The following is a 12,550-nucleotide window of genomic DNA, read 5'->3' on the forward strand; positions in this document are numbered from 1 at the left end:
CTTAGCCCTTATACAATTATGTTGAAAAGTGGCCCTTTTTGCCCTGGATTTGCCTGCCTGCCACTTTTACTTTTCACCTTACTACTTTCTGCTTCTACCCTCATTTTACACCTGTCTCTCTGCACTTGTTCCCATCCCCCTGCCACATTAGTTTAAAGCCTCCTGAACAGCAGTAGCAAATGCTCCCCCTAGGACATTGGTTCCAGTCCAGCCCAGGTGCAGACGGTCCTGTTTATACCGGTCCCATCTCCCCCAGAACTGGTTCCAATGCCCCAGAAATTTGAATCCCTCCCCCTTGCACCATTTTTCAAGCCACGTATTCATCTGAAATATCCTCCTATTTCTACTCTGACTAGCATGTGGCACTGGTAGTAATCCAGAGATTATTACCTTTGTGGTCCTACTTTTTAGTTTATATCCTAACTCCCTAAATTTACCTTGTAGGACCTCATCACATTTTTTCCCTATATCGTTGGTACCTATGTGCACCACGACCACTGGCTGTTCACCCTCCCATTCCAGAATGTCCTGCAGCCGCTCAGAGACATCCTTGACCCTTGCATCAGGGAGGCAACATACCATCCTGGAGTCTCGTTTGCGGCCACAGAAACGCCTATCTATTCCCCTATCACTATAGCTCTCCCACTCCTTTTCCTTCCCTCGTGTGCCGCAAAGCCACCCATGGTGCAATGAACTCGGCTGCTGCTGCCTTCCCCTGATGAGACATCTCCCCCAACAATATCCAAAACAGTATATCTGTTTAGGAGGGAGATGACCTCAGGGGACTCCTGCACTACCTGCCTACTGTTACGCTGTCTAGTGGCCACCCCTTCCCTTTCTGCCTGTGTAGCCTTTACCTGCGGTGTGGCCAACTCACTGAATGTGCTATTCATGACTTTCTCAGCATCGCAGATGCTCCAGTATGAATCCAATCGCAGCTCTAGATACTCAATGCGGTCTGCCAGAAGCTGCAGTTGGACACACTTCCTGCACACATAGTTGTCAGGGACACTGGAAGTATTCCTGATTTCCCACTTGCTGCAGGATGAACAAACCATGGGGCCGATCTCAGCTGCCATGACCTACCCAATACTTGCCTCAACTTTTGAAACTTTCTCCTTTGAAAGGAACTTACACAGCCTTACCTCACTTGGAGTGAAGCTCATCCTCAGCCTCTTCTTGTCGAAGCCCCTTGAGTCAAAGCCTCAAATCTCCACTCCTTCACTGGCCCACTCACTCACTGGCCACTTTCCATAAAAGTGAAGTGAATGGTGACCAGAGGCAGGAGGTTTGCAGCAGTAAAATCCAGTGCCATGAAGTTCGCATTCCCTTATCATTTCTATGGTGAATCTGTCTTGAGCATGGTTTTAAAAAAACTTATACTGAATGTTCTGCACAGTACAAGGCAACTTAAATTTTTCAAACCCCATTCTAATGTCTCACTGATGAATGGTGGATGAAGCTAGGATTGATGCAGAGATTTGTTAACAACCAATATCACATATGGTGGAAATCTGAAATTAAAAAAAGTGTGGATCACCCAGAAAGATGGGTTGTGTCCATGGTAGGAAAAACACAAAGGAAAACATTAATGAAGGGTCTTGGGCCTGAAACATTAACTTGGTTTCTGTTTGGAATAACCCAGCTCGTCAGGCAGCATCTATGGTGAGGAATAAACAATCGACGTCTGGGCTGACACCTTCATCAGAAATGGAAAGGAAAGGGACAGAATCCTGATGAAGGGTCTCAGCCTTAAATGTCAACTGTTTATTCCCTTCCATTGATAGATGCCACCCGACTGGCTGAATTTCTCCAGCATTTTGAGTGCTTGCTCGCAGTTCCACTTACTGCCTGTTACACCACTGGCGTTTAGGGCAGCAATGAAGATCCTCCATCTCTCGCGGTGTTCAGGACTTCCTTCATCATGGCAGTAACTTCCTCGGGTTTTCAGTACTGTCAGTCACTCAAGTACTGGGTGGAGACTCAGATGGAGAAGGATTCTCATTGTTGTTTCCGTAATAGTTTCGTGTTTTTTTTAGTCAGGGTTGTTAGCCCTGAGCTAAACCCCCGAACCAAGAGGACTGGTGGGCCACTCTTAGTCTGGCTTCCACCCTTTGACCTGTTTGGCACGGAGAGCCAAAGCATGAAGCTCCGACTCCAGCCAACGTAGTTCTCCGGGTCATTGAGGCACGCAAGCCTCCAAACCCAACGACAAGTTCGTGGTCCCCTGAAGGTCAACATAGCCAGTATCTGGAGAATTTCTTTGCGTTTCCATTTCTCTTTCTACAGATGCTGCCTAGCAAACTAAATTTTCCCCAACCTTTTATATTAACTACGAGACCTTTTACATTTTCTAGAAATTCAGGATTAGTACCGGTTGCAGCTTTCCGTCCGCAAAACAGTCCCTTTTCTCTTAGTCACAAATTTTGCACGTGAGACTAAATAAGACCGTTTTCTGATAAATTGTGCTCTACGACATGAAACTATGGTCACATCTTAAATGTTACATATGTAAATTAACATAAAAAGAGTACGTTAACAAAAGATCTTCTGATGCAAAGAGTAACTAAGCCACCTTTAAACAGAGTGCACTGACAATAGCTACGTTGCAACCTAACTTTATGCTCATGATTGACGTGCCGGACAGCCGTACGGATTTGTTGTTTTTTAAAACAAGCACCAATGGCTATCTGGCGGGTGGGATTAACTGATGCTGCGAACGGTAAACGGCGGGGTCAGGTAGGGGTCAGTTCCTGCTGGAGATCCCTTGCCACGCTGCATCCTCTCGCATTCGCACCCGGCTCTTATTCGGACCCCACGACGGGGCTGGTTAAGCCTTTGAAAGGATCCTTTGCATTACTTACGTCGCTTGCAAGTTTGGTTGGCCGGAGGTTTGGGCCGAGGCTTTCGGCGGCGTGTGGGAGTCCGCGGGCTGCTGTGAGCACATTCTCCGTCTCCTGGCGTGAGCGGCGCGGCCTGGCTATGCCGGTCAGGAACAAGTCCAAAACGGCCACCAGAGACTCGGGCCAGCATGTAGATAGTGGTTCGGAGGAGGAGGGGGAATGTAAGCCCGAGAATAACCGAGGCGATGCGGACATTGTCAAATCTCCTAGTGACCCCAAAGAGTACAGGTAAGGAGCGGCGGTTCTCTTTAGGGCCTACACCGGCCAGCGATGGATGGGGAGACGGTGGCCTGCCAAAGTCACAGGCAGATTTTCTTTTTGTGTCGCTGAAAAAACACTCATGTTAAATCATTCCTGGGACATAAATGTGGGACCTGATAGTGAACGATCCAAAAATCGGAGGGAGATGTCTTTGACAGATCTTCCCCATGGAGAATTTCTTCATTTGGGTACAACGAAGATCAGGATGCAAGTTGAGGATTGCCTCTGGAAGGCAGTCAGATTGGAGTTCATTAGACTTCCATTTATAACCTCAGAACCTGTAGAGCGCTAGAAGATGCAGATATTGCTGTTTAAGTAATCGTTATGTGATTTCCAAGTAGCAGCCCCGAACTGAATTGGGGAATATTTTAATTATTTTTCACAGGCAATTATATGCTCCAACGTTTTCATGTATGTATTGGAGCCAGTTTAGTCCCGTTTCGTTACTGGCGTTTTTCATTTGCTCTTGTTAACAAGAGTGGATAGAGTCTTCATAGGGTTTGATTTCAGGAGTGCTTGGTTAAGCTGATTTTCCAGAATTATGCAACATACATGTTCACTTTCATGTTAACCTCGATGAATCTACCTCATTCGTTTCACATCATTGATATTTCTCAATACCTTTGTACCTTCTCTCTTCATTGCACATCCAATACCATTTTGCAAGTTGCAACTGAATGTGCTTCAACCATGCTTTCAGTAAATACCATTCCTGTTCATAATAGCTCAGCGTTTTTATCAAAAAAGTTCCCTGATTTTTGCCTTTGCCAGCTAACTTCAGTATGTCATCTGTTTGTTACCCCTTGTGTGAAACAGTCCTCTAACTGATCAAAACTCATTCATGGAAGTAACATTACTGGAACATTGATTTGGAGTAGACAAGGTGTTTTGTTTAAGTAATGAAAATTAATGACTAAATAAAGTGCTTGGATTTAATTAACTTTAAAGTATGAAAAGTGAATTTTAAAAAATGTTGGCCCAAAAGTTGTGGCCAGATTTGCAGCATGATTGTGGCAAGATTTGCAGCATGATTGTGGCACTCCTGATATTTTTGTGCATATGGTAGTGAAACATTAGGCAAGACATATAAATGGTTAATGGCAGAAAGAAAGGTACAGTTGCTGTTGGAGATGAGATGGATAGGTCCCCAGGGCTCAAAATGTGATATACCCCAGGTTATTGAGGGAGGCAAGAGATGAGAGCTAGCTCCTTAACCAATAACTTCATGACCTCTCTAACCACAGGCAAAGTCTTGGAGCACTAGCAAGTAGCTAATGTTAATATTACTCAAAAGGGAAGAAGGGATGATCCTGGAAACTATAGACTGGTGAGTCTCATATTAGTGCTAGGGAAAGGATTCTTATCAATAAGAATTATGAGCATTTGGAAAACAATGTCCTACTACAAGGTCCCTTATGCTAGGCTAATCCAGATGATTAAGCTGCATGGTGATTTGGCTGTTTGGGTTCAGGATTGGTTTACCCTTTGAAGACAACATGATTGATGGGACTTATTCTGGCTGGAGGTCTGTGACTAGTGTTCTGCAGGGATCCATACTGGAGGCCTCAACTATTTGTTATATAAATGACTTGGATGATAACTGGATGAGTGAGTTAGTAAGTTTGCTGACTACAAAAATTGGTATTGCAGGCAATGTAAATGATAGTGCCAAGCATATAGCAAAATATAGATCTGTTGTAAAAATGCAAGATGGAGTTTAACCTGACCAAAAGTGTACTTTGGAAGGTTATGCTGAGGTATAGATAGAGCAGACAGACCACTGGTATCACTTTCTCAGAGCTGAAATGCCTAATACTTGAGGGCATGCATTTAAGGTGAGAAAGTTCAAAGGAAATGTGTGGATCAAATTTATTTATAGAGTAGTGGGTACTGCCTGGGGTGGAAATGGGAACAAATACAGTAGAATAGAAATTTGGTACAACTGAAGGGCCATTTGCTATTAGTTTTGTGAAGATATTTTGTTCTTTGCCTCATGGCATAAGTACTGTGACATTCTTGTCCTTGGATGATAGATCTATTCCTCAAAGTATTTTAAAGAGTAAGTACCCCTTTTGATATTAAAATAAATCACTGTCATTCATTTTCTCTAACACTGAAAATTGTAGATGTGTAATGACATTTACTTGTTGAACAATTCTTTAAAATAACAATTCTCCACCTTTTGTTAATTTTCAGAGCTTGTGATGTCAGCTTCACAAGATGTCAATCTCATGGTTAAATAGAACATGTGTTATCATCTTTCTCTAAGTGTACCCTGTTCCCTCACTGCACATCAAAAGATAGCACTTCTCAAAACCTGCCATGCAACACATCATTGTGATTTAAATTTTCATTAATTCGTTTAGAGATAGTGTGAAACAGGCCCTTCCAGCTCAATGAGCCGCACCATCCAGCAGCCCAACTATTTAAACACAAAGTACACTGCAGATGCTGTGGTCAAATCAACATGTACAAACAAGCTGGATAAACTCAGCAGGTCGGGCAGCATCCGTTGAAATGAGCAGTCAACGTTTCGGGCTGAGACCTGACGAATGTTGCCCGATCTGCTGAATAGCCCAACTATTTAAAGCTAGCCTAATCACAGGACAATTAATGGGTACGTCTTTGGACTGTGGGAGGAAACTGGAGCACTTGGAGAAAACTCGTGCCCTCACGGGAAGAACGCACAGACTTTGTTTTTACAGAGGATGTCAGAATAGAACTTGGAACACCCTGGGCTGTAGTAGCATTGTGCTAACAGCTACGATGTCATACTCATTTCCCCTCTCTCCTCCTCCATATTCCAGCTTCTGCTCCCTTCCTTCCCAGTTCTGATGAAAGGTTCAAATGCCTCCAGCATTTTGTGTGTGTTGCTCAGCATTTCCAGCATCTGCAGAATCTGTTGCGTTTATATCTCAGAAACTCCTAATGCTTTTTGTTACCTTGATGTAACAAATTGTGGCCTCTTCAACTTGCAGATGTAGTGTTTCAGCATTACTTAAGGTGTAGGTAGGCAGTGTGCAGAATTGTTAGTTAACTACTGTACCTGATTGTATGTACCAATCTGAATCTTCAAATTATTTCATTCTGCTGAAGAAAGTGGGCCAAACTTGTAGGAAAAGCACCTTGGGCAAAAGTAAAGGTGAAAATGATGAAGTGTAAAGTTTTAGTATAAAAAGTTTTTAAAAATGACACTATCCATTATAAATGTGATTAAGAATGAATAATAAATATAAATGAATACAATATTTAGTGATCTTTTATCATTTTAACATGGCACATCAAGTAAAGTAGATTTTTGTATGGAAAAAGTAATTTGTTATAAATGCTCTCAATGTATTTCAGGTATATCAAATTAGAAAACGGTTTAAATGCACTCTTAATCTCGGATATGTCCATTGATAAGTCTGAACCAGATAAGCAGATTGAGGAAGATGAAAGTGATAGTGATGATGACAGTTCTGGGAGTTTGTCAAATAATGATTCTGCTGAAGATTCATCAGGAGATGCTGAAGATTCATCAGGAGACAATGAAGAAGATGAATTTGAAGATTCACAACATTGTATGGGGAAAAAGAAATCAGAGAAGCAGGTAAATTTTTTTCTTTGACCATCACCCATGAAGTTTTAAGTGAGATTGCTGAAAGAATCATAAAGAACCGGTAGTTCTTTAAAGTCTATGATTATAGAGTGAAGGGTTAATTCTGCTTTTCAGTATCAGTAGAATTCCATTCTGTAATCACCTGGGTAGAGATGTCAGGATCTCCAGGACTAGTTTTGATCACATGTGGGAGTTAGTGGCTGTTTGGTGAGAAACTTCTTGCAAACTATATTTTTCTTAATTGGTTAAGATCCATTTCTGGATTTTATTCTTTACAAAGAATATATGGTTTCGGAAGGGCTGAAAATATGAACAACTGTGGAAGAAGGCCTTGATGCATTTCGGGTATCTTCACATTGATAAGTGTTTATTGACTATGATGAAGTGTTTTGAGAGGTTGGTGATGAAACCTATGAACTCCTGCCTGAGAAGCAACTTAGATCCACTCCAATTTACCTAATGGAGCAACAGGTCCATAGCAGATGCTATTACTTTGGCTCATCAGTCAACGCTGGAGCATCTGAACAGCAAAGATGCGTACATCAGGATGCTCTTTATCAACTACAGCTCAGTATTCAATACCATCATCCCTTCAAAACTAATTAATAAGCTCTGAAACCTTAGTCTCAATGCATCCTCGTCAATTTGGATCCTGGATTTCCTCACTTAGAGACCCCAATCAATTCAGACTGGCAACAACATCTCATCCACAATTTCCATCAGCACAGGTGCACCACAAGGCTGTGTGCTAGTCCTCTGTTCTACTCGCTTTACATTTGACCATGTGGCTATGCAAAGTTCCAATGCCATATTCAAGCTTGCTGATGACACCACTGTTGTAGACAGAATCAAAGTTGGAAATGACTCTGCATATAGGAAGGAGGTGGAAAATCTGGCTGAGTGGTGTCATTATAAAAGTCTTTTATTCAATGTCAGCAAGACCAAGGAGCTGATTGTAGACTTCTGGAGAAGAAAACCAGAAGTCCATGAGCCAGTTCTCATTGAGTGAGCACAGGTGGAGAGGGTTAGCAACTTTAAATTCATCCTGGGCCTAGCATGCAAGTGCAGTAATGAAGAAAGCACGGCAGCGCCTCTATTTCCTTACGAGTTTGTGGAGATTCAGCATGAAATCTGAAACTTTGACAAACCTCTCTGTAGAGAGTATATTGTAGTGGAGAGTATATTAACTGGCTGCATCAGACCCTGGTATGGAAACATCAATGCCCCTGAAAGGAAAATACGATAAAAAGTAGTGGATATACTTGTCCATCACATGTAAAGCCTTCCTACCATTTGAGCCCATCTAAGTGAAATGCTGTCGCAGAAAAGCAGTGTCCATCATCATTGACCCCCCCCACAACCCAGAGCATGCTCTCTTTTTGCTGGCTGCCATCAAGAAGGTACGAGAGCCTCAGGACTTGCAACACCAGGTTCGGGAACAGTAATTCCCCCCAGCGATCAGCTTCTAAGCCAAAGGAGGTAACTTCACTTGCCTCATCATTGAAGTGTTCCTTCAACCAGTGGATTCACTTTCAAAGACTCATCTCATGTTCTCAACATTTATTGTTTATTTATTTAATAATATTATTTCTTCCTTTTATATAGGCATGGTTTGTTGCCTTCTGCACTCTGGTTGAACTTCCAGTTGGGCAGTCTTTCATTGATTTTACTAAGGTTATTATTTTATAGATTTGAGTAGGCCAACAAGAAAATGAATCTCAGGAGTATATGGTAACATAACTGTACTGTACTTTGAGAATAAAAATTACTTTGAACTTTGATTGAAAATGTATTGAAGGAAAGTGTCTAGAAATACTGATGCATGGTTTAAATTTGAAATATCGACACCTCCCCCCCATACAGATATTGCCCAACCCCCAACCTGCTGAGTACTTTCAGCAGTTTGTTGCTCCAGATTCCAGCAATTGTCATTCACTGCTGTTCGTCCTACTCTTGTTTGAAGACCCAAATTATATCTCCTTGCACTTGGCAAATTGCCATTCTTTGGTCCAACTCCCCGACTGATCACAATCTCTTTGCAATTCATTGTAACCTGCTTCACTATCGGCAAGATCCCCTAATTTAGGATAATCAGTAGACATTATAGTCGTGCCATGTACATTCATATCAAATCATTTACATTCATGAAAAATGAGGGGTTCCAGTACTGAACCCTGGGGCACACCACTAGTGACAAGACTTTGGACTCTGTGTTAACTTTTCAGATTTTTGTATTTGAATGGAATATTACATTTGTAAACTATGCAAAATATCTTATTTTTTAAGTGATTAGGTATTCTGTTTATATATAATAAAGGACATACTCATGTATTGTCTCCAGGAAATGTAGAATATTAGTTTATTGGTTAAGTTTATCATTGTTGCTACAGGCAAATCTTTGGATACTCAGATGGGGAAGACTGTGGAAATATTTTTAATGATTTCATTGTTTGTAGTCAGCAGCTGCCCTTTGTGTTGGGATTGGAAGTTTTAGTGATCCCGATGACCTTCCAGGATTAGCACATTTTTTGGAACACAGTGAGTTAAGCTTTCAGCTTTGATATTTGAGTGTAATCCTTAAATGTTTTACACATTTAGAAATATGTTATTTCTTTCATAACTAATTGTGAAATATGGCATGATTAGTGTTGGGTGGTCCATGATTTAATGTGAACTCGATATATTCAATGTGATTTGATTCTTTGTGCAACATTCATGTAAGATTTTAATGAATCTGGATGAATCATATTGGTATATTTGGCAAGTTATTAAAGAAATTAATTGGTATTATTCAGTAATGACTTGAATTTTTCAGTTTTTTTGATCTTCTGTGGCTTGCTTGTATTTCAGAGCAAACGTGAAGTCTGAAACAAAATATTTGCATATTGTTCGAGCTCATGGGACTAGATGTTTCAATCCTTTTGATAAGCAGATCCTAGCTCAGATTTCTTGAGGTGGGGACTAGTGGGTGGCAGATGACTAGGGGTCATCAGGTGGGCACCCCCTTTCTTAGATGTTTTGTGAGTTTAAACCCACTGCATTTCCAGAGGTGACCTGATGTACCAGGAGTGCTCCCCATTACATCTGCCCACCCATAAGTCATTTTAGGGCCCAGCTGCCATGAGTCCTCTTCATCCGTAACCAGTGGCTGCTTCACTCTGCCACCTCTGAGAGTCTTTTATAGCTTGCTGCTGGCCCTAGCCTTGGGCTCCCAATCCCTACAGCAATCTGACCATGGGAATAGCGACAAATTCTCTGCAGTCAGCCTCTACTGGGAGAGTCTGGACCTTCCATCCATGCTGCTTAGCATCTGTGGCCAGCTCAGTGTATCTTACATGTTTCCACTAATACCCCCCGTGCAGGTACTTGCTGATCAGTCACCTTCTTGTTTGGCTTGCCATTTATCTTGCTACAAATTCAAACTGCAATATGGCTCCATTACCTCATCTCTCATTTATTTCATTCTTTCCAGCAACTTAAACCTTCCATACTTTCTGTGTTACGACAGCATCTTCTCTAGTTGCTGTTTTCATGCATTTTGGAATACCTTTCTGTCAAATCTACTTTGGTCTTCATTTTTGAATCCAATCACTTCTCATTTTGCTGCTGTTCAGTGTTCTGTTATTTTCATTTGGAGCAATATTTGTGTTGTCTATGCATGGAGTAGAAAGAAATTGGTGTTTTGAATGCTTTAATTTGTATTTGCTTGGAAGACAGGACTGAGGCAAAAAAGTAGTGAGGCCATAGTCCGGAAGTGGATTACAGAAGTGGAAGTGCTTGCTGTATTGAGGCAGATTTGTGTGGATCAATCCCAGGGATTGAACAGTTCTTAGCCATGAGTGAGGTGCCAGAAAGCTAGAGGATAGAAAATGTTATGTCATTCAAGAATGGCTCGAATAATAAACTGGGAAATTAGAAGCCGATGAGCCTGATGGAATTTATGGCAAATTATTGGAAATTTTTGTAAGAGAAGGTATTCAGAAGATGCAGGATTGTTCAACCAAAGAAGAGAATATATTCTAAAGGAAGGATGAGGCACCATGGCCGACATGGGAAGTAAAAGACAATTTTAAACTGAAAGAGTACATATAATATAGCAAAAAGTAGTGGCAAAGCAATAAGATTTGGAAGCTTTTAAAGAGCAACAGAAGGCAACTAAAAAAGCAACAAGGAGATGTACAATAATATAAAAGAAGATACCAAAATTTTTTTTAGGTATATAAAGAGTAAAGTGAGTATAGAGTTGATATTGGAAGGCTGGAAAATGATGTATGGGGCAAAGAAATAGTGGATAAACAGAATTTTGTGCCAGCTTTCCCTGTGGAAGACATTAGCAGCATGCCATAAATTCGATAATGTGTGGAGGCGGAAGTGAGTGCGGATGCTCTTACTTCCCAAGCTAAAAGTGCTCAGGAAGCTGAAATATCTGAAGATATACAAGTCACCTGCATCAAATGGACTACACTCCAGGGTTCTGTAAAGTAGCTGAAGAGATTGTTGAGGTATTAGTAATGATCTTTCAAGAGACACTAGATTCTGGAATGGTTCCGGAGGACTGGAAAATTGTGAATGTCGCTCACTATTTAAGAAGGGAGGGAGGCCAAAGAAAGGTAATCAAAGGCCAGATAGTTTGACTTCAGTCGTTGACCAGATGTTAGAAGTTCATTATTACTGATGAGGTTTTGGGTTACTTGGAAGCATGATAAAGTAGGCCAAAGTCAACATGGTTTACTTGAGGGAAAATCTTGCCTGACAAATCTCTTGGAATTGTTTGAGAAGATAAAGGGTAGAATATAGAAAAGAGAGTCGGTGGGTGTTTACCTGGATTTTCAGAAGGCCTTTGACAAGGAGTTGCACATGAGGCTGCTAAACAAGATATGAGTCCATGGTGTTTTAGGAAATTTGCTAGCTTGGACAGAAGTTTGGCTGACTAACAGAAAGAGTATGTGAATAAAGGGGGCCTTTTCTGGTTGGCTGTGGGTGACTAGTGGTGTTCTGTGGGGTCATTGTTTGGTCTGCTACTTTTTACATTGTACATTAATGATCTGGTTGACGGAATTGATGGCCTTGTGGGTGATAAAGATAAGTGGAGGGGCAGGTAGTGTTGAGGAAAGATAAGTGGAGGGGCAAGTAGTGTTGAGGAAGCAGGGAGTCTTCAAAAGGACTTGGACAGATTAGGGGAATAGGCAAGTGACGGTGGAGGGAAGAGTATGCTCAGGCACTTTGGTAGAAGGAATAAAGGTGTAAACCTTTCTACAAGGGGAGCAAATTCAGAAACTGAGGTAATAATGAACTTGAGAGTCCTTGTGCAGGATTCCCTAAAAGTTTCCTTGAAGATTGCCTTACTAATAAGGAAAGCAAATTAATTTTTAGCATTTTTTTCTACAGAATATAAGAACAAAGATGTAATGCTGATGCTTTATAAGGTATTGCTTAACACATTTAGAGTATTGTGAGTCCCTTACCTAAGAAATAATGTGCTGGCAGTGGAGAAGGTCCAGAGGAGATTTATGGGAATCATTCTGGGAATGAAAGGGTTGATGTACAGGATGATGAGTGTTTGGTTCTGGACCTATACTTGCTGGAGTTTAGAAGAATGAGGAAGAATCTCATTGGAACATTTTGGATATTGAAGGTTCTATTAGAGTGGATATGGAGAGCATGTTCCAAAATGGGAGAGTCTAGGACTAGAGGACACAACATCACAATAGAAGGATGTCTCTTTAGAACAGATATGTGAAGGATTTTCTTTAGCCAGAGAGTGGTGACTCTGTAGAATTCATTA

The 12,550-nt window shown here is 41.3% G+C and overlaps 1 protein-coding gene across 1 annotated transcript in view; it reads left to right on the top strand.

Moving 5' to 3' along the window:
- Positions 1-2,724: 2,724 nt before the first annotated feature.
- The window catches only part of nrd1a (nardilysin a (N-arginine dibasic convertase)), a 71,773-nt gene continuing 61,947 nt past the window's right edge, over positions 2,725-12,550 (top strand). The window contains exons 1-3 of the mRNA XM_073063019.1: positions 2,725-3,131; positions 6,510-6,756; positions 9,222-9,303. Of these exons, the coding sequence (XP_072919120.1) occupies positions 2,983-3,131; positions 6,510-6,756; positions 9,222-9,303 (478 nt within the window). The 5' untranslated portion in view covers positions 2,725-2,982. The remainder of the gene's footprint in view (positions 3,132-6,509; positions 6,757-9,221; positions 9,304-12,550) is intronic.

The sequence above is a fragment of the Hemitrygon akajei genome, chromosome 12 (genome assembly GCF_048418815.1).
Source record: "Hemitrygon akajei chromosome 12, sHemAka1.3, whole genome shotgun sequence".
Classification (NCBI taxonomy): Eukaryota; Metazoa; Chordata; class Chondrichthyes; order Myliobatiformes; family Dasyatidae; genus Hemitrygon; species Hemitrygon akajei.